General features: G+C 44.0%; 1 protein-coding gene across 12 annotated transcripts; it reads left to right on the forward strand.

Moving 5' to 3' along the window:
- The first annotated feature begins 716 nt into the window (after positions 1–716).
- On the forward strand, positions 717–27,264 carry CALCOCO2 (calcium binding and coiled-coil domain 2). Of its 12 annotated transcripts, XM_036339242.1 has the most exons (16): positions 811–890; positions 1,493–1,537; positions 7,003–7,191; positions 11,690–11,792; positions 11,946–12,079; positions 12,876–13,001; positions 16,049–16,137; positions 16,527–16,596; positions 17,489–17,611; positions 17,924–18,010; positions 18,817–18,939; positions 19,236–19,322; positions 22,010–22,105; positions 24,361–24,496; positions 25,712–25,740; positions 26,221–27,264. In XM_036339242.1, exons 3-16 carry the CDS (start codon positions 7,012–7,014, stop codon positions 26,395–26,397), a joined length of 1,560 nt encoding a protein of 519 aa, XP_036195135.1. In that variant the 5' UTR covers positions 811–890; positions 1,493–1,537; positions 7,003–7,011; the 3' UTR covers positions 26,398–27,264. The 12 variants fall into 12 exon arrangements, with proteins under 12 accessions (XP_036195131.1, XP_036195140.1, XP_036195138.1 ...); XM_036339238.1 differs by lacking the exons at positions 811–890; positions 1,493–1,537 and adding an exon at positions 717–803; XM_036339240.1 differs by lacking the exon at positions 1,493–1,537 and having other exon boundaries at positions 748–890.
- The last annotated feature ends 142 nt before the right edge of the window (positions 27,265–27,406 follow it).

Consider the following 27,406-nt stretch of genomic DNA (forward strand, 5'->3'; position numbering starts at 1 on the left):
GGTTTTGGTCTGACCTCCAGCCACGTACAGAAGGCAACGGATGGATGTTTCTCTCTCTGGCTCTCACTTCCTCTCTCTAAGCATGTCCGTGGATGAGGATTAAGGAGGGAAAAAAGGAAATGATGAAACACAAACTCTGGGGCACCTGGCAGATTGTTGGGTCTCCTTTAGGGGTAGGTGGGAGGCATGATTAAATGTCAAAGAGGGTCTCATCTATAAGACTCTCAGTGAAGTGCTATGTGGAGGCAGGAGAAAAATGAAGATGACCTCTCAATGGCCATCCAAAGAGATGGAGCTTTCTCATTCAAAACCGAAAGAAATAAAGTTTGAAATTTTTTTTTAAGTTAAGTAAATGACTTGTTTTAGACCAGTGGTTCTCAACCTTCTGGCCCTTTCAATACAGCTCCTCATGTGGTGACCCAACCATAAAATTATTTTCGTTGCTACTTCATAACTGTTAATGTTGCTACTGTTATGAATCGTCATGTAAATATCTGAGATGCAGGATGGTCTTAGGCGACCCCTGTGAAAGGGTCGTTGGACCCCAAAAGGGGTCGCGACCCACAGGTTGAGAACCGCTGTTTTAGAGGAAGAAATAAGCTCCATAGAATGAGATCCCTGAGGATCCCCTGGAGCCCAGTCATCTGAACACTACAAGTCCCAGCAAGCGAAGAGTGGGGGCGGGGCTTGTGACCCATGTGACTTGTGGGCGGGGTCGGACGGGATCAGCGCTCCCTGGGGCTTTTGGCTCCGCCCCTCTCCCCTACCCGGTCCTGTTGCGTCGCCGCCGGCTGCTCCCCCTGGTGAGTCCCTGGAGTGAAGGGGGGCAACTGGTGCCAGCTGGGCCCTCGCGTCCCCTACGAGCAGACTTGCAGCCCCGAGGAAGTGCCGTGAGTGGTAAAGGTGCCACCGGTTTCGGTTTCCACCTCCTTCCACCTTCCCAGGGAGACGGTGCGAGCGGCGTCACGGGGCCCCTGGAGCGCTCTCCGCGGCCTCGGGGGGGGGGGCGGAGGGCAGTTTTCTCCCGAGCAGGGCAGGGCCTCGGTGCTGGCGGCCGGCTGGGAGGCTCCGTGGGCAGAAGGGGTCCCTCTGACGGGACTGCGGGTCCTGACGTCACAGCATCCCACCCCTCCCGCGGGCGGAAGTCTAGTGATTCCTGAATCCTAGCCCTTGGCATCTCCGTCGTTTGGGTGGAGGCGGAGGCGGGGCCCTGCGCAGTCACTTACGCACCCTGCTTTCTCTTTGGGCCTCCTTTTCCCCGTCTCGGACGAGGCTTGGTCCCCGAACCCCCTTTCCTTCAGGGGAGGCCTCTGTAACCGGAGGAGAAGGAGTGGGAGTGGAGTGACCCGCTTCTTTACTGTCCATCTCCCATCGCCCCTCCCGCTGCCCCCTCCAGGCCGCTTCAGCTTGGGGGCGAATCGTTTCCACTCACGTAATTCAACCTTGCATGCGAACTTTTTTTTTATCACTTGGATCCTTGCTCCTGATGCAGGCCAACAAGTGGCGGAGCGGAGTAGAATAACACAGAGGCTGCACGGTAAATCCTCACTTAGCCTTGTCCTAGCGTTCTGCGACTTTAAGCCAGACGTCCTACAGGCAAGCCAGTTTTACCAGAGGCCAATTGATATAAACGAGAGTGAAGTTCCTACAGCGTCTTATCAGCAGGAGGACTCCGTGGTGTTGAACAAAACCACGTTATTCGAGGGCTGCTGCATATTATAACTTATCTCCACTATTGCAAAACCCGTTTAAAGCAGCAGGTCTTCGTAGACAGTTGTAGAGCACATGGTTAAAGAATACCCGGGCGACTTTTCAGAAGGCCTCTGCCTGAAACTCTACCCTTCAGCAGATATGACAGCTGTGGAGTGGAAAGGACCCCGAGAAAGGCGGTCAGTAAGAGTTCCGTAGCCCTAACAGGCTGTATTATCTTTCAAGTCAGATCGTACATCTGGGGCTCTTTAAAGAAATTTGGCAGTGCTTATTGAAATAATGCCATGCTTCCTTATTTTCCTAGACCCGTGGTCGACAAACTGCGGCTCGCGAGCCACATGCGGCTCTTTGGCGCCTTGAGTGTGGCTCTTCCTAAGCCTTAGGAGCACCCTAATTAAGTTAATAACAGTGTACCTACCTATATAGTTTACGTTTAAAAAATTTGGCTCTCAAAAGAAATTTCAATTGTTGTACTGATGTCACAGCATCCCACCCCTCCCGCGGGCGGAAGTCTAGTGATGCCTGGCTCTGTTGATTGATGAGTTTGCCGACCACTGATTAGGATCATCATTGTAGCTGCAAGGTTTCTTGGAAATCTTCTAGCCTGATCTGTGCATTTTATTGATGAGGCCTCAAAGGAGGTAGTGTGACTTGGCCAGGATCTCAGAGCTCGTTAGTGGCAGAACTAAGACAGGAACCCAGGAGCCCCGGCTCCTAGCCTGGTCCCATTTCCACTACACTCCAAACACTATCTCTTGTCACTTCAGGAGTTAGCATGGTCACCCCTTTAAGGGGAAAAGTGTAAAATCTCAGTAGAGTAAAATGGAGATTTCGTAGACAGCTTTGAGCTTTTCACAGTTTCTCATGGTTGCCTGCATCTTCTGTCCAAGAACTATTTTTCTGTTCTTCCCTCGTACTGCTGGCACTGGTGGTATGGGATGCGGGATGCGGCCCGCTGAGAAGGAGCTGGGCAGCCAATCCAGTCAGTTGTTAATGAGCACCATTTAAAGCCTTTCTAAGGCACCCTGAAAGACTCTAGGTGAGGAACTATAATGAACTTGGAAAGTTTGAATTACAGTAAGTGGCTTAATAATTTGAGGACCAGTGACTGTGTCTTTGTTTTTGCTCACTGTCTCGTGCCATCTACAAATCCAGTGTGTTCTCTAAGGGTATTTCTGTGAAAGCATCTCTTCCTGGGCCACGAGTGGGACTCCAATTAGTTCATCCATTTTCTAGTTGCTAATCATTTGGAAAGTTAAGTAAGCAGAAGGATGAAGAAATTAAATTAATGTGGGTTTGCTTTCCCCGGGGAATTTTATCACTGGGAGGGAGGAAAGGCTATTAGGGTCTCTGACCTTAAACATCAGTTGATATCTTCCTTCCAGGAAAACTCAAATGAGGTATCGTCACTGGCCCAGCTTAGATTGGCAGGGTCATGCTCTCGGCTTGCCCATGGCCTTTTCCATCCTCGGCTTTGGTAAGAGGCAGACAAGGGAAGCCACTACTGTTTTCTGCCCTCCCTGCCTCCTCCACCCCTTGCACAGTCTTGGCAGAGGATAGTTTTTATTTTAAGAATGATTGCGTTCTGCCCTGACCGGTTTGGCTCAGTGGATAGAGCATTGGCCTGCGGACTAAAGGGTCCCAGGTTTGGTTCTGGTCAAGGGCATGTACCTTGGTTGTGGGCACATCCCCAGTGGGGAGTGTGCAGGAGGCAGCTGATCGATGTTTCTAACTCTCTATTCCTCTCCCTTCCTCTCTGTAAAAAATCAATAAAATATATTTTTTAAAAACCACTAAAAAAAAAAAAAAAAAGAATGATTGCGTTCCAAAAACCGAGTGCCCTTGGGTGCCTGCTGGGTCCTTTTGGGAAGGTGGGATCACTGAAATGGGTAACTTTATGGAATCTTACATTTTTATGAGCAAGGAACCAAGACTGTTGACTTTTCCAGATAGATGATTAGATTTTCAGATGAAAGATAAGAAAGTATCCATTGGCTATGCACTCAAGCTTTTTTTTAAAAAAAAAAATTATTTCAGAGAGGAAGGGAGAGGGAGGGTAAGAGAGAGAGAAACATCAATGATGAGAGAGAATCATTGGTCGGCTGCCTCCTGCATGCCCCCTACCGTGGATCAAGCCCGAAACACGGGCATCTGCCCTGACCGGGAATTGAACCATGACCTCCTGGTTCATAGGCCAACCCTCAACCACTGAGCCACAGCAGCTGGGCTGCTCTCAAGTTTTGACATGAGCTCTTCCATGTCGTTTTGAACATATATGCTGACCTTTCATCAGTGACCTTCTGTTCATGAGCTACTGTATAGATTGTTTTTCTAGTAAGGAAAGAGAGGCTGTACCCAGCCCCCATACCATTAGCTGGTCTTGTCTTTCACAGTAGCATCCATTTGCAAAGCAGCTTGCGAGAATTTGAATGTGTGGAAGGTGGGTAATGGAGTGTAAATTTTATGGGTCCTTCAGGAAATCAAATCTGTGCCTTCTGTGTTTTTGGCACCATGCCACTTGAACCAGCTCTACCAGCTGAACCAGCCGTACCAAGAATTGATGAAGCACTTGGAGATTATCATCTCCTTCCCCTATTTTAGACAAGAGAAAGCTGGGAAACAGCAGCCCCTCCAAGGGTATCCAACAAAGTAAGAGCAGGACTTAAAAAAAAAGTTAGTCCCACCACCATTCACCACCTTTCATTATTTGATGAATTACATGCATATATCTTTTTTTTTTAATTGTTTAAAGTATTACAAATAGTAGTACATATGTCTCCTTTTTTTCCCCATTGACCTTCCCCCGGCCTCCCCTACCCGCCGGCACATGCCCTCCCCACCCCCCCAGTGTCTTGTGTCCATTGGTTATGCTTATATTACATGCATATATCTTATTCATTTATTTATACAATGAGTACTCAATTAGCAATCACTACAAGCTAGGCTTTATGTTGTGAAGAAAAAGAACAGGGAGTATGGTACTTGGGTACATTGAGGTCCTGAAGTCCCTCTTACCTGACTGTTCAGATCCATAGTCAAAAGACAGATTAAGTCATTTTACATGACAGGGGATATTCTGGCCCGTCTGACTGGAGACCACTAGGGAAGAGAAGGGCCTGAAGGCTGAGAAAACTTCCCGCCCTCCCTCATCTAAGAGCTCATGGGGGCAACTAGCTTATCACGAGGAACAAGTCCTGACCTAGACTGCAACACGATCTCTCTCTTCCTTAGAAAAACTGATCTGAGGTTTGAGGTTTGAGGATGTGGTTAAACTGTGTCACAAACCAGAAAGCCAATACTTTTTTTTTTTTTTTAATTAAACTCAATCCCAAGAATAGATAGTTCAGTGGCTTTTCTGTGAAAAAACTGGCCTGGTTGCTTAGAGTTCAGAATAAAAAACCAGGAGAAGTAAAGTGGGGACGGGCTAGAAGAACGACTGTCTTTTTTTTTATTATTGTACTTACTTATTTTAAATTGTGTGTATGCGTGTATACAATCTTCCAACATGTTCCAACAGCTGAACTTGTGAGGTATCATATAATATTTGCAATGCACAGCTCTTTCTTCATCGGCTGTGTAGAGATGCAATATTGTTTTCATTTCCCGGTAAAATTCTGGGTTGCAAATCATGGATTCACTACATGTTAGTCCAGGGAGGCATTTAGAAGTCAGGACATGTAGCTTTTAAGGGTTAAGAAATATCAAGTCTCAGCAGTTCAAAAGACTGTGTGTGTTTCTTTTATGTGCTGCTTTTACCTCCCAAATTGTTTCCCATCCTTGATCACATTTTATCTGTACTGTGACCTAGAAAGTTTATTTAATAAACTTTATTATCTCCATTTTATAGATAGGGATCCAACCTCGCTTGCTGTCCTCCAAACTTGGGCCGAATTTTTCTGTTTCTTTGCTTTTTTGCATGCTGTTTCATGCCTGGTATGTCCTCACCTCAAAGCCATTTATCAAAATCCTGATCTTCCTTGAGGGTTTTACCTAGGATTCTGCTCACTCCCTGAAACTTCCCTTCGTCTTCCTAACCAGTCGCATCGCTTCTCCTTTTGAATTTAAGAGATTTTGCACTTAACTCACCCATTGGCTGTCACTTGTTCACTTGTCTAACTGCCATATTGGGTTGAGGCTCATTGTGAGGGCAAACACTGTGTCAGAAGAGGGGAAAAACGCCCGCAACAGTAGTCATTCACTAACATCTGCTAAACCCTTTTCTTATACAAACTCTATGCTAAGTACTTTATTCTGTCATTCAACATGTCTACTTTGTGTGAAGTGCCTACTCTATGGCAAGTACTGATTTAGGGACTGGACACTACATTATTTCAGTTCATGCTACGAAAAACCGAATGAGATAGATGTGATTAGCCCCATTTTACAGATTAAGGAAACAGGCATAGAGCCCAGTGATTAAGTAAATTGCCCAAGGTCACGCATATCATTGGTGGTGAAGCTGGAATTTGAACTCCACCATTCTGAGCACAGAACCCATGCTTGTCACCATCACATGTCAAACGGTCTCCTTCTCTCATCCCTATCTTCCTCCCTGCACCCATCCCCAGTTCCTAGAGGAGTGCCTTCATATATGGAAGGGCCTGGTGATCATAGGATAGTAAATGGAATTGAATGGAGAAGTTGAAATCTAGAGAAATTGGTATTCCGAAAGTCACAGAGCTTACTGAGATGAAAAATCTAGAATCGGTATCTTCCAATCCCCAGCTCAAGCTGCTTTCCTCCGGGCTGCCTCACTTATTTAAGGCATTTAGAAGAAGGTGAACAAACTAGCTCTGAGCAGAGAACAAGGGCATGTGAGCATGGTGGTGCCTGTGGTGAAGAGGTCAAAGATCTCAGAAAATTCTTACGCAGCGGTTCTCAACCTGTGGGTCGCGTCCCCTTTGGGGGTCGAACGACCCTTTCACAGGGGTTGCCTAAGACCATCGGAAAACACATATATAATTACATATTGTTTTTGTGATTAATCACGATGCTTTAATTATGTTCAATTTGTAACAATGAAATTGGGGGTCACCACAACATGAGGAACTGTATTAAAGGGTCGCAGCATTAGGAAGGTTGAGAACCACTGTCTTATAGGAAAGGAAGTTATGAATGCAAAGTGGCTCAAAATGAAACCAAAAGCAGGTCATATGGTTTCAGTACTAGTCAGGCTGCTTTTTGCTTTTCCGACTTGTCTCTAACAGAATGTTCCCTGGACGAGAGCCCAGAAATCGCCACCATTTCAGACAACTCCCTCTGAGCCGTATTCTATCCCATATCTCATAACAGGACCCCGCCATGGAGGAGACAGTAGGAGACCCGCCCACATCAGCTGTCTTGCTGGACCACTGTCACTTCTCTCAGGTCATCTTTAACAGTGTGGAGAAGTTCTATGTGCCTGGAGGGGATGTCACATGCTATTACACCCTCACCGAGCATTTCACTCCCCGTCGAAAGGATTGGATTGGAATCTTTAGAGTAAGTAGTTACTTTAGTACCAAGTGCCTGGGAACTAGAGGTGAATCTTCTTTACTGTGTGTTACAAGCAGTCTGCATGTTATCTGGCCAATGTTAAAGTTCTGAACTAAGCCCCCCAGCAGTTCCCCCTTAACACACCAACATCTGCCTTGGGACCCAAGCCAAAATAAGGTTATATTGTGCTTTCAAAGACCAAACGTACATTTTTTAAAATTATCCTGTTTTGGAATGTTCATCTGTGACTTGACAGGGATGATTGTTCCCTTACATCATTTCTGTGACTTTAAGCTTTCTTTTCTTACTTAGTAGAGTGTCTAATTTGTTTTAATATGAGTATTGCAAATCTGGAAAGGATGCTGAGAAGTTGCCTGGTTTGGCATCCTGCATCTAAGTTTGTTCCTGCGTAAGTGTGTCTTTCTTCTTTGTGAAGATTTCCCAGGGCAGAAGGTTTATGAGCTCCCTCAGTGGCCTCTTCTAATGCCTGATCACCCTGTCAGTTCAAGTACAGAAATGGGACTTCTTTATTAGAGCCAACTTGCTCTCTATCTCGGCTTCTCCCCTCATCTGTGTCTTTATCTGTCACACACACACACATCATAATGACAAACCTTCCTATTTCCAGAGACGGGAAGTAAAGGTCACATTTAAGTAATTTACACTGCTGAGTTCCAACGTCTGTGACCTTTGTTTTGACACCTCAGTATGTCATGTGCTTGTTTGCCAATGTCGTTCATCCTGAACTCAGACATCATTCTTGACCACACTGTGAAGGAGCTGGTGCTTATTTACATCCCCCACTAACTAACTTTTCCTTAATTGTTTGAAATTCCAAGCTATTTGCTGGAGCCAGGGCAGCTGGTGTTTCAAGGCAGCGACAGACAACTAGAGGGACACGTGACAGCTCCGCAGACTGCAGGAGGCTGAAACATTAGACTAAAAGATGTCCTAACACAGAAACCTGACACACCAGAGTGTTCCCTATTTTGTAAAGAAGATGATAGTTGTTTTATCCTTCCCACAGGTGAGGTAGAACTTACTACAATGGAGCTATACCTTCGTTGTCCAGTCCAGTAGTCTCTAGCCACATGTGGCTATTGAGCATTTAAAATGTGGCTAATGTGGCCCTAGCTGGTTTGGCTCAGTGGATAGAGTGTCGGCCTGCAGACTGAAGGGTCCCGGGTTCAATTCCAGTCAAGGGCACATGCTCGGGTTGCAGGCTCAATCCCCAGTAGGGGGCATGCAGGAGGCAGCTGATCAATGATTCTCTCTCATCATTGATGTTTCTATCTATCTCTCCCTTTTCCTTCCTCTCTGAAATCAATAAAAATTTTTAAAAAGAGAGACAAAAGAAACAGCAAGAAAATAAATAAATAAAATGTGGCTAGTGTGGCCGAGTAACTGGATATTAAATGTTATTTAACTAACTCAAAATTAAATAGCCTTGTGTGGCTACTGGCTATCATATTGGACAGTGCAGGTATCCTATATAATAAAAGGGTAATATGCAAATCGACCAAATGGCAACCAGTCACTGTGACGCACACTGACCATCAGGGGGCAGACACTCAACGCAGGAGCTGCCCCCTGGTGGTCAGTGCGCTCCCACAGGGGGAGCACCACTCAGCCACAAGCCGGGCTGATGGCTGGCGAGCGCAGTAGTGGTGGCGGGATCCTCTGCGGCAGTGCTAAGGATGGCTGGCTGTGGCTCAGGGAGCAGGCCTAAGCCATCAGTTGGACATCCCCCAAGGGCTCCCGGACTGCTAAAGGGCACAGGCTGGGCTGAGGGGACCGCCCCCCAAGTTGTGCACCAGGCCTCTAGTAGATAATAAAAAAGAGGAGGATTCAAAAAGTACTTATTAGAGTTCATAGTGTAATCTGTAACTTTTTTGTTATGTTTCTGTTCAGCTTAGACTGGTTGTATTCCCCAAGCACTTAGCAACTTCTAGTGAAGACTTGCCCATAAACCAAATGAATGTCAAGCTTTTTAAAAAGACATGTTTAAAGACATTTTTTGAAATGCATCTGCATTTGGAATGCTTCATGCATTCCAGAGGTATTGCCATGCCTCCATAAGGAAATGGTCAATCCAAAGAAAGGCCTCTGATGTTCATGTCCATAAACCTATTTATTTGAACACCTACCCTGAAGCCTGAAAGTTTTAAGACTGATAAAGAATGCAAACTTTTTGAGAATACACAGTGTGCTAGGCCTTTGATGAGGTTGTGTGTGTGTGTTCTAACTTAATCCTCACAGCACAGTAGCCCCCGAGATAAGTCATATTATCTCTTGTGCACAGATAATACTTTCCCAAGATCCCCCAATGAGTAAGGGGTAAAGAAAATTTGTTTGACATCCAAACCTCTGCTGCTCCTCCTCTCTTCCTTTGAACAACAAATGGTAAATTAGAGAATTAAACGTCAACTCTAAACTTTTGTCCTTTTTGTCTCACTTCTAAAGCTCTCCCAGTGTTCTTTCAGTGTGTTTTTTAAAATATATTTTTATGGACTTCAGAGAGAAAGGGAGAGGGAGAGAGAGATAGAAACATCAATAATGAGAAAGAATCATTGATCGGCTGTCTCCTGCACACCCCACCCTGGGGATCGAGCCTGCAACCCGGGCATATGCCCGGACTGGGAATCGAACCGTGACCTCCTGGTTCAAGGTCAACTCTCAACCACTGAGGCACACCGGCCAGGCTTTTCACTCTGTTCTTAATCATTTCCCTCAAGTCCACATCACCAAGTGCTTCCTGGCACCAAGTAGGCATTCATGAAATGTTTTTGAATGTGCAGTATGCTACGTCTTCTCAACATAGCAAAAGCTACCACCAGTGATTGAGCTTAAATTGAGTGGGAGTCAGCTTCCCTACCTTAGTGTCTAGTCCTGAGCTCCATACTCTCCTTTACCTGAGCATGTAAATGCCCCCAAGGTTTCAGAGGGGAAATATCACGCCACGAGAAGCAGGCTGGGACCAGGACTGCCCAGGTGGAGGAGCCAGGGTCAGAAATCGAAGGTAGCTAAAAGCTGTTTTCTTGTCCCAAGGCGGCAGTAATTCTTGGGCTTTTCCTGATGATATTTTGGTCACAGTACATTAAGAAACTACAGGAAGTGAATGAAGACTCCATAAAATTCCTGCTTCCTGCTCCACTGCATACTGCAGTGGCTGTGAGATGCTTACAGCGATGGGGTGTGTATTAATGAGACACTAAAACATGCCTAGTATGTTCTGATGAGCTTTCAGTGTGGCCTTTTCAACCCTGCTCCGATTCCTTAATATAGAAAAATGGAATTTATTCTCCGTTCTTTTTCTTCCCACTGGGCTCAGGCAGGGTCAAAATATGGCAATAAATGTAATTTTGCTTCTCATTTGCCGAGCGTTCTCCCCTTGGAGACACAATGGCTCCCTTTCTATTCCCTGGTGTCCTCTTATCTTCGAGATAAAATTTGAGCCATCTTGTACTCCTCTTCACATTTAGTGAGAATATTTTCCACGTAGCCAGCTGTCTGCTCTGAGGCATATATTACAGAATCCTTCTATCTTACGACTTACTGCATTCAATACCTAGAAGAGGCCTTTATAATATCAGATTGTTATTCTTTTCAGCACCAAAAAGGCTTCATTAAACATGCCTTAAGAAAAACACCAGCCCTAACTGGTTTAGCTCAGTGGATAGAGCGTCGGCCTGCGGACTCAAGGGTCCCAGGTTCGATTCCGGTCAAGGGCATGTACCTTGGTTGCGGGCACATCCCAGTGGGGAGTGTGCAGGAGGCAGCTGATCGATGTTTCTCTCTTATTGATGTTTCTAAATCTCTATCCCTCTCCCTTCCTCTCTGTAAAAAATCAATAAAATATATATTTTAAATAAATAAATAAATAAAAAGAAAAACACCAAAGAAATGCAAACTCTATAGCCTGGAATCGGCTATGTGGTGCCTTGTAATCTAAGAAACCTCCTCCTCCTCCATCCCCAACATGCAAATTATTCAAAAAATATATATTTTTTAAAAATGCAGTAGTATAACCATGTTGGTATAAGTGATAAGACTGATCTGGACACAGGAAAGGGCAAACTAAGGGAGAGGGCAGATCAGAAGTGCTTTCTGATGAAGTTCCCAGAACCTTTGTAAGACAATGGCAAGATCCAGGTTCACAATCGCAGAACTTCTTCCCATCACTCCCAGTTCTGTGTCTGACTTGGAGATACAGTTTTTGGAACTCTTGTCCTGGATGTTGAGTTATCAGTTTTTGTTTCCTTCTAAGACAGGTATTTTGGACTCTGTGTGTGTGCCAATTTTTAGCTGTAGCAGACATTTTACCATATATGGTTGTCGTAGGTCAAAAAACAAGATTTGATTCATGGTAAGTGGATTTTGTCCACTCATTCTGTTGTCTTTTCAACATAAATAAAAGGTAAGCACACTTTGAGAAGACATAGCCCAAATAAGGATTTCCCCCTGAGCACTTTCAGATGCTGAATGGAGCCTCTTGTCATTGCAGGTGGGATGGAAGACAACCCGTGAGTATTACACCTTCATGTGGGTTACTTTGCCCGTTGACCCAAACAACGTATCGACCAAACAACAGGAAGTCCAATTCAAAGGTGAGAAAAATAGGGGGTAAAAGGTGGTGAAAACAGTAGCCAAGACTAATTTATTTCATTGATCTTGGCTTTCTGGAGCAGATAAAAGACTTCCCGATTTTTAGTTTTCTGAGTAGACCTGACTTTGGATTACAAATAATATTGTGTTCTCAGCTTATTACCTGCCCAAGGATGATGAGTATTACCAGTTCTGCTATGTGGATCAGGACGGTTTGGTCCGGGGAGCAAGTATCCCTTTCCAGTTCCGCCCAGAAAACGAGGAGGACATCCTGGTTGTTACCACTCAGGTCTATAAATAACTCACCTCTATCCCTTCCCGCCAGTAAGAGTAGTAATTCTAGGATAGGGAGGGATTTGAGTCAAAAAGCCTTTAATGACTGTCTAACAGATACTATTGAGAAGAATTTGTACAATACTCACTCAGACCCACTTCAGAATGACTTAGGAACGTTAGCAAGACTCATAACAAGGGATTTCTCCTTTCTCTAAAACTAGTGTAGCTCAGTTGGCATTCAGTTATTTCCTTAATTTTTCCCACCGCACACCATATCACCACAGTAAATTGATAAGCTCCTTTGAGGAGAGATGCACTAACTCTTCTTCTTGGATTTCTCAGTTCTACACAGAGCCTGTCATGTATGAGTATTAGATTCACTTACTTAACAGGACATCTCCTGTCCATCTAGTACAATGGTAGCACTAGGGATGCAATGTAGAATCAAAACGCTGTCGGCGGCCTCAAAGAGCTAAGTCCATAAGAGAGACAAGCAATACTAAGTGTTTGCGAGAAGAGTCTACATTCTTCTGTCATTCCCCCTTTTCACTTTATATGGCCTTAATTTTGTTTCTCTTTCTTCTTGGTAATGGCAGGCTCAGTACTGCAATTTATACAGACACACATCTATTACTGTCTTCCTTACATATTGAGGGGCTGCTCCCATTTGTGGTACAGAAATGTCACTGTAGTGAGTGGGAGTCATTCATACTTTCTCTGTCCCAGGCTATGGGAATTTTCTGCTACAAGGATTTGAATATCCATTGAACTACAAAGGGTCAAATAGTTTATAGAATGCTCTTTCATAGGGTGAGGTGGAAGAGATTGAGCAAAGCAACAATGAGCTTCGCAAAGAAAACCAGGAGCTGAAGGACAGCTGTGTCAGCCTGCAGAAGCAGAACTCAGACATGCAGGCTGAGCTCCAAAAAAAGCAGGTACGGCTGTTGGCTAACGGTGACTCTGGAGTATGGAATTGGATGGTGCCTCTTAGCCAGGCCAGCACCATTTTCTGTTTTGCTTGGGATCTCACTCCCTTACACTAATATCTTTGAATAGGCATAGTGTTAAACATTTTATGTGGATCATTTTATTTAAACTTCATGGCAAACTTTTGGAATATGTACTATTATTACCCCAACTTTATAGATGAGTTACCTAAGGCTTAGGGGAATTAAGTAATCTCTTATACAGCTAATAAGTGATGGAGCCAGGATTCAAACCCATGACTACTTCTTTTCAGTGCCTGTTTATAATCTATAATAATAAAAGTGTAATATGCAAATTAACTGAATGGCCAAACAGCGGAATTACCGTCCGCACGACCTTCCAGAGGAAGCCAGGGCTGCAAGGGCTAAGGCAGCTACGAGGGCCAAGGCAGCTGGGGCTGCGAGGGCCTACCCTTGCACAAATTTCTTGCATCGGGCCTCTAGTTAGAAATAATTTGCTTTGATGAGCTAGAACGTGGATATCAAGAGAGAAGCAGTAATAAAGTAAGGTTGTGGGTTATCTAAACTCTTTGTAACTTCTTTTCAAATCAGCGGATGGTGAATGAGAGTTGATAATGCTAGAAGCTGAAGTAGAAGTTTTCTCTAAAAGCTGTAAACTAGCCTGGTCAGTGTGGCTCAATGGTCGAGTGTTGATCTATGAACCAGAAGGTCACAATTTGATTCCCAGTCAGGGCACATACCCAAGATGTGGGCTCGATCCCCAGAAGAGGGCGTGCAGGAGGCAGCTGATTTATGATTCTCATCATTGATGTTTCTATCTCCCTCTCCCTTCCTCTCTAAAATCAATAAAAAATATATTTAAAAAATAAAAATAAAAAAGATATATCCATTAAAGGTGACATAGGTATAACTCACAACTCAGCTGTCAAGAACAGCATCTGGCCAGGAGCCTTACAGCCTATCTACCAGATTCTAGCCAAGGAATCAGAGGGTCTGGGTTCTTGGATTCCCTCTCCTGCATACTTGCTACTGGTTATTATAAAGATAGCAAAAGCCAATATTTATTCATGAGTACCTGCTCTGTGCCTGGCACTATAATTAAGCACATCACTTAATTCTTAAAACAGCCTCACAGCTCTGAGAGGTAAGTGACTTGCTCAATGTCAATGTCATATTTTGTGGCTTTGGAACGAGCTGGGATTTGCACTCAGATTTTTTCTATGTTTTTGGAGACAGGATCATACAATGGTTAGGAACCTTGTCTTTGGAGTCAACAAGCTGGTTCTCCCATTTATTGTTTGATGAGCCAGAAGAAATTTCTTAACATCTCTGATGAGCCTCAGTTTCCCTCCCTGTTTTTTCACAGAGATACTAGTACCCATGTCCATAACGGCATTTTTTGCAATGGCCAAAGGGTAAAAGCAGCCCAGGTATCCGGTGACAGCTAGATGGCTAGACCAGACGTGTCGTGGCATGTACATACAATGGAATGTTGTCCAGCTTTAAAAGGAAAGGAAACTCTGGTACATACTGCAACGTGAGGACATTCTGCTGGGAAAAGTGGGTCAGACACAGAGAGATGGATACCATATGATTCCACTTATATGAGGTACCTAGAGTAGTCGGCATCATAGAGACAGAGAGTAGAATGGTGGTTGCCAGGAGCTGGGGGAGCGGGAAATGGGGAGTTAGTGTTTAATGGGTTCAGAGCTTCAGTCCTGCAAGATGAAAAGAGTCCTGTGGGTGGATGGCGTGATGGTTGCACAACAGTGTGGATGTTCTTAATGTCACTGGACTGTGTGCTCGAAATGGTTAAGATAGTAAATTTTATGCTATGTATATTTTACTACAATTTTTTAAAATATATTTTTATTGATATCAGAGAGGAAGGGAGAGGTAGAGAGAGAGAGAAACATCAATAATGAGAGAGAATTGTTGATTGGCTGCCTCCTGGGGATCAAGCCCACAACCTGGACATGTGCCCTTGACCAGAATAGGACCCCAGGACCCTTCAGTTTGCAGGCCAACGCTCTATCCACTGAGCCAAACCGGCTAGGGCTTAACTACAATTTGTTAAACAGAAAAAAAATGACTTTTTAGACGTCTATAAACCAATGGTTCTCAACCTCTGGCTCTTTAAATACAGTTCCTCATGTTGTGACCCAACCATAAAATTATTTTTGTTGCTACTTCATAACTGTAATGTTGCTACTGTTATTAATCGTAATGTAAGTATCTGATATGCAGAATGGTCTTAGGCGACCCCTGTGAAAGGGTCATTTGACCGCCAAAGGGGTCACGACCCACAAGTTGAGAACCACTGCTGTAAACTAAAAATATTTCCCACCTTAGAGCTAAAAACAAATAGTTGTTATTTATACACAAGAATTGATTCAGTTCGGAAGGCACTGGGGAAAAAAAAAATGTTTAGGGTGAATATGGTGGCCACTAGCCCCATGTGAAATGTGGCAGGTTGTGATATGCTGTAAGCCTAAAATATATTCCGGATTTTGAAGACGTTGTCTGAAAAAAGTGTAAAATTCCTTTTATTGTTTACATATTAAAACAATATTTTAGATATATTGTGTTAAATTTACTAGTGGTTAAATTAATTTCATGTTTCTTTTTACTCTTTTTAATGTGGCTACTAACACTTTTTAATTACATATGTGGCTTTTTGAATTTATTGAACAGTGCATTTCTAGGAGAAAAGCAACATTATTTTACCCACTGCTGTGTCTGCAGTGCCAGACAGTGTCTGGTGTGCAGTAGGCGCTTATTAAATATTTGTTTAATGAATTAATGGGCAAATATATGCTCCAGTGGAAGAGAAATTAAGGTAGATACATTTTTAATGTGGAAAGAACGTATTAGGAATATTTGAAGATGAGAAACCCCTTTACTTGGATATTTTATTCACTGTTATGCCATGCTATGTCTGACATGTAATATGTGCTCAATAGATACTCGTTGGCTGCCTGAGATATTAAAACTGTCTTAGAAATGGTTTGTGCCTTTGACATTTCACTCTATAGGAGGAGCTAGAAACCTTAAAGAGCATCAACAAGAAGCTGGAACAGAAAGTGGAAGAGCAGAAGGACATTTGGGAGACAGAGCTGCTACAGTGAGTGTGACCCTTGCATGTGAGGAACTGCCGTCTGATAGGCACCCTTAGGAGAGTCAGATTAGATTTCTAGAATTTGTTAGACTACAGTCTTCCTATTATGGCATTGAGGGTGTGGTTCTCCCCTTTGAGTCATGATCTCTTTGGTTCTAGGTTAGAGAACTTTGTGTCAGAATGGTAAGGAGAAATGACCTAAATTCACGTATTAACGTGAAGTATCAAATACCTGCACTTTGAGGTCAGGAAGCCAAAACAGGACTGAAGAAGAGACTAATGGATTTTAAAATAAATCTGGAGGCTTAGGGCCAAGGCAGCCTTAAATCATTTAAGGCCTAGGGGAGCCAGTAGGCATCAGCATATATTTCACATAGTCATCTCTACCTCCGCAGACTGAAAGAACAAAACCAGAAGCTGTCCTCAGAAAACGAGAAGATGGGAGTCAGAGTGGATCAGCTTCAGGTAGGCCACGGTGCCGGGGTCCAACCCCAGCGGGTCCAGGGGTCCCCAAAGGTGTGGATGGAGTCGGCGAAGAAGAGATGACATGGAGACAACGTTCAGTTGATCAGCAGCCTAGCCAGGATCTCTAGCCAGGATCTCCAGGCAAGTTCTGGTCTGGATCTCCAGCGAAGTTCTGGTTAGGATCTCCAGCCAGGTTCTGTGTCCATGTTCTCTTGCTAGGTTCTCCAGCCAGGTTCAGTCACCAGGTTCTAGTCAGGTTCTCTTGCCAATTTCTGTAGTCAGGTTCAGTCCAGGATCTTTTGCCATGTGCTCTCCAGCGAAGTTCTTCTGTCTGTAGAGAATGTTCTGTGTAGGTTCTGTGCCTAGGTTCCGTCTCTCCTGGTTCCGCATTCTAAGTTCTGAGTCTTTCTGTCTTATTACATCTGTATTTATACCAGTTGATTCAATCCTATCAATCTCTATTACAAAGGTTAGGGCGTTTCTTATCTCCATTCCAGGGAGTAAAGATTATGTAGCTTAAGCATGATTGTTTGTAGTTAAAGTGATTAATTACCCACCTGGCACTAGTTAAGAGGTTTTATTCCCTCCCTAACTTCAGGGGAAAATCCCTACCTGGGGAAACCACCTTTCTCAGAGACCTTGGTTAAAACACATAGTGCCAAGAAGGTGAGCAAACATTTTAAGAACAGTATGCCATATATGCCAGGTCCTTTGAAACAGCAAGGATGGACCGGCTCCCGGCACCACGGCAAACCTTTGCCCAGCGCTCAGCCACTGAGCCACACCAGCCAGGAGGAACACACATTTCTTTATGTTTTGCACATTAAAAAGCATTGTTTCTGGTTAGCTTTCCTTCTTTATATCTTTGTTGTATTTACTACTTTTGCTTTAGGCACAGCTGTCAACTCAAGAGAAAGAAATGGAGAAGCTTGTTCAGGAAGCTCAAGATAAGACAGAGCAGTTGGAATGTCTGAAAAAGGAAAATGGCCAGCTCTTTCTCAGTTTAAAGGAACAGGTAGAGTCATGGGAAAATATATAATTTTTTGTCATTGAGGAGAAAATATATACATTGTTCTTTCTTAATCATACACCTGGATATCACTGGCTCTGGGGGAGGTCTCAGAGGAAGCCATCTGAAAGAGGTATCTCATGGCTGTTCTCAGAAACTAATAAGAGAAGACTTGCTTCTTTCTCTGCATCCTGCTTGCTCATTAGCTGGGCAGGCCCTTCCCCAGTGCGTGCGTGCGTGTGTGTGTGTGTGTGTGTGTGTGTGTGTGTGTGTGCGTGCGTGTTTCTAACAGCGGTCCTGAAATCTGTTTTTGTGCAGAGGAAGCACCAGCAGAAGCTAGAGAAGACAGTGGAGGAGCTGAAGCAACAAGAAGCTATTGCAACAAAGAAAGAGCAGGAGTTAACGGCATGTCTATCTTTGGATGGCTACATGGGAGGGAGCCCACAAAAAGGAAGGGATAGGGTCTACCTCAGGTGATGGACAGGATAAATAAGCAAAGAGGAGAATAGCACTTACCTCTGGACATGTTGCATTCTACCCAGAAGGATAGAGAATTTGCTATGTACAAAATGTTTAGGAGGCCCTGACTGGTTTGGCTCAGTGGATGGAGCGTCGGCCTGCAGACTCAAAGGTCCCAGGTTCGATTCCGGTCAAGGGCATGTACCTTGGTTGCGGGCACATCCCCAGTAGGGGGTGTGCAGGAGGCAGCTGATCGATGTTTCTAACTCTCTATTCCTCTCTCTTCCTCTCTGTGAAAAATCAATAAAATATATTTAAAAAAGTGTTTAGGAGATGTAGGTATTTTAATGTGATGAGTGATGAATGATAAAAGAATAGTGGAAGGTAAACTTTATGACAGGTTGTAGTAAATAGAGCCTTGAGCTAGGAATTTCCTTCTTTTTTAAAATATATTTTTATTGATTTCAGAGAGGAAGGGAGAGGTAGAGAGTGTTAGAAACATCAGTGATGAGAAAGAATCATTGAATGGTTGCCTCCTGCACACCCCGCACTGGGGATCAAGTCTGTCAACCTGGGCTTGTGCCCTGACTGGGAATTGAAAAGTGACCTCCTGGTTCATAGGTCAGTGCTCAGCCACTGAGCCACACCGGCCGGGAGGAACACACATTTCTTTATGTTTTGCACATTAAAAAGCATTGTTCCTGGTTAGCTTTCCTTCTTTATATCTGTTGTATTTACTACTTTTGCTTTAGGCACAGCTGTCAACTCACGAGAAAGAAATGGAGAAGCTTGTTCAGGAAGCTCAAGATAAGACAGAGCAGTTGGAATATCTGAAAAAGGAAAATGGCCAGCTCTTTCTCAGTTTAAAGGAACAGGTAGAGTAATGGGAAAATATATAATTTTTTGTCATTGAGGAGAAAATATATACATCGTTCTTTCTTAATCATATACCTGGATATCACTGGCTCTGGGGGAGGTCTCAGAGGAAGCCATCTGAAAGAGGTATCTCATGGCTGTTCTCAGAAACTAATAAGAGAAGGCTTGCTTCTTTCTCTGCATCCTACTTGCTCATTAGCTGGGCAGGCCCTTCCCCAGTGCGTGTGTGTGTGTGTGTGTGTGTGTGTGTGAGTGCGTGTTTCTAACAGTGGTCCTGAAATCTGTTTTTGTGCAGAGGAAGCACCAGCAGAAGCTAGAGAAGACAGTGGAGGAGCTGAAGCAACAAGAAGCTATTGCAACGAAGAAAGAGCAGGAGTTAACGGCATGTCTATCTTTGGATGGCTACATGGGAGGGAGCCTACAAAAAGGAAGGGGTAGGGTCTACGCTCAGGTGATGGACAGGATAAATAAGCAAAGAGGAGAATAGCACTTACCTCTGGACATGTTGCATTCTACCCAGAAGGATAGAGAATTTGCTATGTACAAAATGTTTAGGAGAGGTAGGTATTTTAATGTGTGATGAGTGATAAAAGAATATTGGAAGGTAAACTTTATGACAGGTTGTAGTAAATAGAGCCTTGGGCTAGGAATTCCCTTCTTTTCTTTTTTAAAATATATTTTTATTGATTTCAGAGAGGAAGGGAGAGGTAGAGAGTGTTAGAAACATCAGTGATGAGAAAGAATCATTGAATTGGCTGCCTCCTGCACACCCCACACTGGGGATCAAGTCCGTCAGCCTGGGCTTGTGCCTTGACTGGGAATTGAAAAGTGACCTCCTGGTTCATAGGTCAACGCTCAACCACTGAGCCATGCTAGCCGGGCAGGAATTCCCTTCTTAAAGAGCTATTGTGCAGGCAGACAAATGATTATAAAGTTGAGCTCTATGATTGGAAAATATTACAGCAGTCAAAAATTTCGTCACAATTGATATAATATTGTCAGTTGTCGACATTATAAATTATTCTGAGCTATAGTAAAATGGTAATGCTAGCCTAATTGACTAATAATTTTCTATAATATATTATTGGAAAAGAGGCCTCATGATGATGACAGGTGCCTAGGAGCCCCATTTTCTGAATTGATGTAAGAACATGAGAAATCCTGATGTCTGGAGCCTATCCAACTACTGGGATTATAACTCATTATATATGTATCATTCAGTCAGTCAGTGAGTCATTATCCAATCAGTTATTGAGTACCTACTACTATATAAGATGCTGTATATTTTAGCCTAATAAAGAGTAGAACAAAGTTTGTAAATCACCAGTTCATAGGTTAAGTTTAGCTAACAGAAATGTTTTATTTGGCCCAGATGGTATTTTTTTTTTAATTGAGTTAGTTACTAATACTTAAAAATGGGAATCTTTCCCATTAAAAATTGTATTTCAGCTTCCATTGAAAAATTAGAGGATCTGGACACATTGAGTCCATATCTGGAGCTGAGTAGCTGCTGCACCCTTTACTAGTAGATAGATCATGTGTTCTCCATTTGTCTGCTGTCTTCACTGTTTCATTGCATTCAACTCCTTCATTCAATTATATTACATATTTGGGTTTGTGACCTCTAATATAGCAAAGAAATTACTGTTTTAAATAACCTAAAGCCATCCAAAGATTTGAACCTTCTTGTGGCAGCTATGGGTTTTCTCAGTTTTCATGGAATATTTTGCAAGATCCAGGGACTCCCCAGCTGATACCAATTCTTTATTCCTAAAGCATCCAAAAGGCCCCTACCTATTAGGACTCTGTCTCTTACACTCCAGGGGCCTAGGAACAAGAAAACAACAGTGGAAGAGCAGTTAGTACAAGAGATGGACTTGCTAAGGGCAAAGGTAGAGGCCGGGAAAGCCTGTTTCTTAGAGAAGTACAAAGAGAGTCAGTGACTCCACAAACAGATCAGGCAACTCAGGGCTGCTGCACTGGTAGGTGACAGAGACAAGGGGCCCAGGAAGCAAGGGATGCGAATGTTTGTGGTTCTTAGACAAGCCCAGAGGGTTGTAGACCCTTGTTAAGGAGAGAAATTTATCTTTCTGCTAAAGAGAGGAGGGATGGAGTGTGTGGCCAGACACTAGCCTGGGAATCCCTGGAAATACAGGCCCCAGCTCAACCATAGGCCTCAGGGAGGGTTTTTGTAACCATTGAGCAGATTTCTGAGCAGATTCAGAGAGCCCTTCCATAGGTCTGCTCTTTGAGGAAGTGAAGCAGGACTGGAAGAGCCAGCAGGAGCCAATGGGGATGGGAGGCCAGGGGCCCGCAGTCAGCAGTGTCACTGGGTAGCCTCTAGTGTTACCACCTCAGGGCTGGCTAGAAGCGCACAGCCGTTTGAGCACCAGCATTCAAATAAAAATCTTAGGAAAAAACTCCACAATGAGTAGGATTGGCTTAAGTGTTTTTGTGAGGTTTGGGAATGTGGATGTGTGTAGGTAGGAGGTGGAAAGCTCTGAAGCATGCCTAGGAGTTTGGGATTCATGAAACTAGTCAAGTCAACATCAAGCCCAGCATCCCAGTGTGGGTTCCTGGTAGCCTTGAATAAATCCTGCTGAGATTCTCTCTTCCTCCCTGTAACTTGAGTCCAGATGCCTGTTTTCACATGGGAGGGAGTCATGCCAACCTAGCCCTAAAAGCTTCGGGCTGCATTGACCGAGATGTTTATTCAAGACAAAGATGATTGCTTCCATCGTTGGGTGGGGTTAAACAAGGCTCCATTTATCCCTAACTCTGATAAGTCAGTATTGAGGTTTTCCCCAAACTGTTTCTCTCTTTGGTCACTTATAAACCAGAAGAAACTGGCACCTACCTGGACGCTCGCCCCGGCCTTCGGGCATTTTAAGTTACTTTTCTATTAGTTAGATCTGCTCTATAGTACCACTCCTCCCTACTCCACCCTCCCCCACCTTGGTCCCAACACTTTGTAAAGCTAGAACCTCTGTGATCTTGTTTTACCCCACCGTGGATCCAGATTATCATATATGATCCTAATCCTAATTTTGTTTTTTTAATTATTGATAGGACGAGAACTTTGACCTTTCAAAAAGGCTGAGTGAGAACAAGATGATATGTATTGTTCTGCAGAGAGAGAAAGAGAGATTGGAAGGAGAAAATGATGTGAGTATGTAAATGAGGGTAGAAAACTCCAAGATTTTAAGGGGAAGGAGCAGGGTGAACCAAAGGTATGGTAATAAAATAAAAAGTTAAATAGCCCTGTTGGTTGCCCATCAGCCTGGGGACCTGAGGGTTGTGGGTTCGATTCCCAGTCAATCCCAGGCTCGGGCAGGAAGCAACCAATAGATGTGTCTCTTAATTTGATCCCTCCCTCTCTCTCTTTCTCTCTCTCTCTCTTTCTCTCTCTCTCTTTCCCCTACCCCTTCCACTCTCTAAAAAATCAATATATCCTCAGGTGAAGATTAAAAAATAAATATAAATATATATAAATAATAATATATATCTATACTAATAAAAGGGTAATATGCTATTTAGAGCAGACATCTTCCGAACAAAGCCACGGCAGCTGCCTGAGGCTCAGGCAAGCCGCAGATGGCACGGCTGCCGCTGTGGGGGCCCAAGGCTCAGGCAAGCTGTGGTGGCTGCTAGGGCCAAGGCTCGGGCAGCTGCAGCGGCCAGCAGTGGCAGCAGCAGAGGCATGATGAGGGCGTCGCCTTCCCCTGATTGGCCAGTCACCTTCTGCAGAGGGAGGCCAAATTGCAGCTTACGGGGAGCGGGCCTAAGCTGTCAGTAGGACATCCCCTGAGGGCTCCCAGACTGTGAGAGGGGGCAGGCTGGGTTGAGGGGATGCCCCCCCCCCCAGCAGTGCACGAATTTTCGTGCACCAGGCCTCTAGTATATAAATGAAAAATAAATATAAATAAATAAGTTAAATAAAAGAGCCCATTCTGGAACAGTGGGGGAGGCACATGCTCCTAAACAAAGTAAATTTAATCTGGTTTCCTGATCTACCACAAAGTCCACTCTCTGTTCTATAACAAACTTGTTTGGCATGGCAGCAGTCAACCTGAAAGAAACAGCTTTGACGATGATCTGACTTAGTATTTTTGGTTTTATCTTCAGCGTGATTGTAAGTGTCGTCTTTGGAGAGTAATACCCTGTGTCACTTTTATGCTAGTGAGGAACCCCTTTCCTTCAGCACAACTTTTTTTTTCTCTCTGCTGCCAAACCAGGAGCAGAAGTGGTGGTCTGTACCAGTTCTGCACCCATGGTAGGCTCCTAATAAACACTGTGCATTCATTCATCCCTTCATCCGTTCATTCATTCATCCAACCAGTATTTTCTGCTGTGTGTTAAACACAAGTTATTATTGATTGAGTGATTGATTGGTTGATTGATTGAGGATGATCACAGCAAATGAAGTGGTTGCACTTGAAGCCATTCTCATGCCTTGACTAGCATCGAGGAGTGGGTGTCCATGCATTCTGGCCACTCCCTCTAGGTCTACACCTCCAGCAGTTCCCAACCTCTACCCTCTCTGTGACCCTTCTGGGCTATGCCTCCAAGCAATTATTTCTACTTTTTACTATTTATTCCAGGGTGTTTCCATATTGTAAAAGCCCTTTGGGGTCTATTTATGGCCCTGTCATTCTCAGCCTCTTCATTTAGACAAATACACTGTGACTTTGAAATCCTTGTTTTCCTGGAATAGTCCAATGGGACCAGGCGGGGGTAGGGAGGGAGTGTGCACACAATTTAGCACAAGAAGGAAAAGGTCTGATATTTGGAAGCTTTGTTAAGAGCTATAGTAAAGTCCTCTTGAGATGTTATGGAGCAGTTTACTAATTTTCTTTTTAAAGAACTTCCAATGCTCTCTGTCCCCCTTGTACCTTATTCTCTTTCTTTCTCTCTCATCCCTTCCCTCCCTCTTACCTTCCTCCCTCTCACTCTCTCTGTTGGGGTATCCATTGGATGGGATAAAACAAAGAAGGGAAAAATATATCAGATTAATATTTACATTGTGTAAGAAAATTGTTCTAGAAAGGAGACTAAAAAGAAGCATTTTGCTCTCAATGTACAACAATTTCAGTCTTAACATAGCTCCTGCCAGCCTCATATATCCATACAACCTTTGTGCCTCCTTCAGTATGTATGTGTTTAGAGATTTTAAATTCTTTTTTATGTTAATCTAAACACAATTTGGTATGCTTTTAGATTCAGATCTTAAGAACTCAGATCTTCAGAGCCCCGGAGGCTGCTGCTTCCCCTTCTCAAGAATCTGGTTGATCATTTCCACGGCTCTTCAGTACCACATTGTCTATTAAGAACTACCTGTAATGGGCACCCTTTTGCCAGTTCGTTGAGGCCATTCTTTGTTGTTGTCTTTCAACATGTTGCTCTAAATCTTCTATCCTTAGCTTTTGAAGAGGGATAACTTCAGATTGATGAGTTACATGGGTCTGGATTTTGACTCTCTGCCATTTCAAGTGCCTACTTCAGATCAAGGAGGTGCAGGACAAAACCCAGGACTTGTCTTTGGAAACCCATATTTTGGTAAGACAACTTTGCCATGGGAGCTGAAAGATCCCTGCCTCCATCCCTTTCCCCCACTCAGTTTGTGTGTCTGAGATGCTAATGAAGTCCAGTCTCATTGTTAAGACTTGCTGGGCAGAAGCTGAGGACCCAGTAGAAAGATTGCCAGGCGAGAGGTGTTAATTGAGAAATAAATCTGAATCTAGAAGACACAAATCAGATCACTCGCCTAGAAGCAGCAGACACAAATTGAGTCCCGTGGCTATATTCCCAATACATAAATCGGGGACCTGTCTCTGTGTAGCAGATATACACATACAGAGCTGAGGAGCCTAATTAAGATTTGGAAATGGAAGCACAAGAGGCGGGCAGTGCCACCCAGAAACGAGCATTACGTCAGCCACCCGATGGCCTGACCAAGGGCAGCAGGCGTGTGCTCCACAGAGACCCCTGGGGGTGTGGATGACAGGAAGTGGGGTGACAGCCTCGCTTGTCTCACATGGACCAGGGCTCAGGTGTTCTTAGCAAACAGGGAACGTCCCTCTCTTGTCTTCAAAAGTGACCTGAGACCTCATTTTCTGGGCAGTTTAAAGTGGTCAGGTTCTCAAGAGTCACAATCAGATCTTTGCAACAGGCAGGGGTACGCGTTTATTTTTCCTTTTAAATATTTGTAAGTACTTTATTTGAAAAATATCTACATGGATTCAGTCTTTTTTTTTAAATATATATTTTATTGATTTTTTACAGAGAGAAAGGGAGAGGGATAGGGAGTTAGAAACATTGATCAGCTGCCTCCTGCACACTTCCCACCAAGGATGTGCCCGCAACCAAGGCATATGCCCTTGACCGGAATTGAACCTGGGACCCTTCAGTCCGCAGGCCAACGCTCCATCCACTGAGCCAAACCAGCCAGGGCTTAAAATTCAGTCTTCAAATCTATTCTCAGACTGTTTCCTTGTTAAATTGTTACTGTTTTTATAAAAATCTCATTTTCCACCCACTGAAACTGGATGGGGTTTTTTCTGATTATGTAACATGCAGGGCCTCTTCATGATTTTTTCGTTCCCCCTATTGACCTCTATAAGAAGTAAATGGTTTATAAAGGAGATAGACAGAGGCAGTGGGAGAAAGGGAAATATGGGGGCTACAAAGAACAGCTGCTAGAACACAAGTACTGGGGTAGGGATCTGGGGGTGATATTTTCTCATTGAATGAAGTCTTTTTTATGACCCTCAGGCATCCAAGAAAGCTCTGCCCCCAGCCTGGTAAGTATTTTGAATCATGAGATTGACCACATCCAATCCTTGAGAAAATGCCCCTTTCTGCTCCAGTTCATGGGAGAACCACAGGGAAACTGGGTCATGTTGATAACTCCTGAAGTCAGCTGCAGCCTGTTTTGGTGGGAGAAGGAGGCACAGTTTATCCACCAACATCCGGCTCAAGGTCTCTATTGTGAGCTGGGTTTAGTACAAGATGAGGAAGGAGGTGTGAAGTAGGCAGCTAGCCAAACAGCATATGTCCCGGGCCCCTTCCGGCTGGAAGCTGTTTGACTGCTTCGGCAACGTTAGGACCTTTCAGCCCTGGGGTTGAGAAGGCCCCAGGGAGCCTCTCCAGACGTGACCTTGAGCACCCACCAAGTGCCAAGCCTTATGGCAGATGCTGAGGATAGAGTGGGAAATAAGGTAGACACGGCCTCCGCCACATGCAGCCTACATTTTCACTGACCTCTTTGTTCTTCCTCCCAGCGCACCATCAAGAAATGTCCCACCTGCAAATCAAACCTTGCTGATGACGTTTTCGATCACATCTCGCAGCAGCATCCCATGGAGACCCTGTCTTTGGATTGTCCGATTTGTGACAAGAGCTTCTCGGCAAACGAAAAGCAAATCTTTGAAGACCATGTGTTCTGCCACACTCTCTAAGTGGCCCCGCCTCCTGGATCTATACTGTACATAGATTTTATAGAGTAGAACCTATAGCTTCTGCTATGAGTTATGACACAAGATCCTGCCTAACCTGAAATCATTAAGGATTTACTCAGTCCTGCTGCCCTAAAGGTAGAATCATGTCGATAATCTACAGGATAGTGTTAAGGGCTGTTACTTCCATCTGTGTGGGTTATGACCTTTTAAATCACAGAACGCTAGCTATGTCAGCCTCTCACCTATGATGCCCATTTTTCCCAGGATCTCCAGTACAAGGGCCCTGGAATAGAAGCAACCTGGCTATTCAGAACAGGTTTGACTCAAATATAAAGTGGTTCGTTTTCGAGGTTGTCCACAGCCATTCAAGGTCAAGCCTTGAGTATATTTGTACTCAGTCTTCAGTCCTATCCTTGGGGCTGGAGATTGATGAGAAGTTGAGCACTTCTTCCTGCTCTTCTTCAGGCCTTTTCTCCAACCAATTGCATTAGGCTGGCCAAAAATGGCCTGGCAGAGAACTCAGGCATCCAGCTGGGATACCAAAGGATTCTCATCTTGATTTCTCAGCTCCTAATAGAAGCGCCTTATTCCAGAACCGTGGGCATGAAATACTATTTCAGTCACAGAAAACTTTCTCTCTGGATACCTCTGATTGGCATTTTCTACTCTTTGATCTTTCCTACGCACATAACATTTACTGTTGTGAGTCATTAACAGTAGTGGGAGTTGTTAGAAACTGTATGGGTTTGCAACTTTCTAAGCTGGTGACTTTCATTATGGATGAGTCAGAATAATGAGAACTAATGTTAACCTCTTTAATACTAAAAATAAACTAGCCCTCTTTTTCAGGGACTTTGGCATTTTAAACCTTGAGTTTATCGTCTTATTTTTAATCTTATGGGAAAAGCGTAATCAAAAGAATTGTGGGAATTATGGACCTCACCAATAATTTCTCTTCACCTGTCTTACTAGTCAACAGAAGAGTTTCCTGGCATTTATCTTGAGGCGG

This window comes from Myotis myotis, unplaced genomic scaffold (genome assembly GCF_014108235.1).
Source record: "Myotis myotis isolate mMyoMyo1 unplaced genomic scaffold, mMyoMyo1.p scaffold_m19_p_17, whole genome shotgun sequence".
In the NCBI taxonomy this organism is placed as follows: domain Eukaryota; kingdom Metazoa; phylum Chordata; class Mammalia; order Chiroptera; family Vespertilionidae; genus Myotis; species Myotis myotis.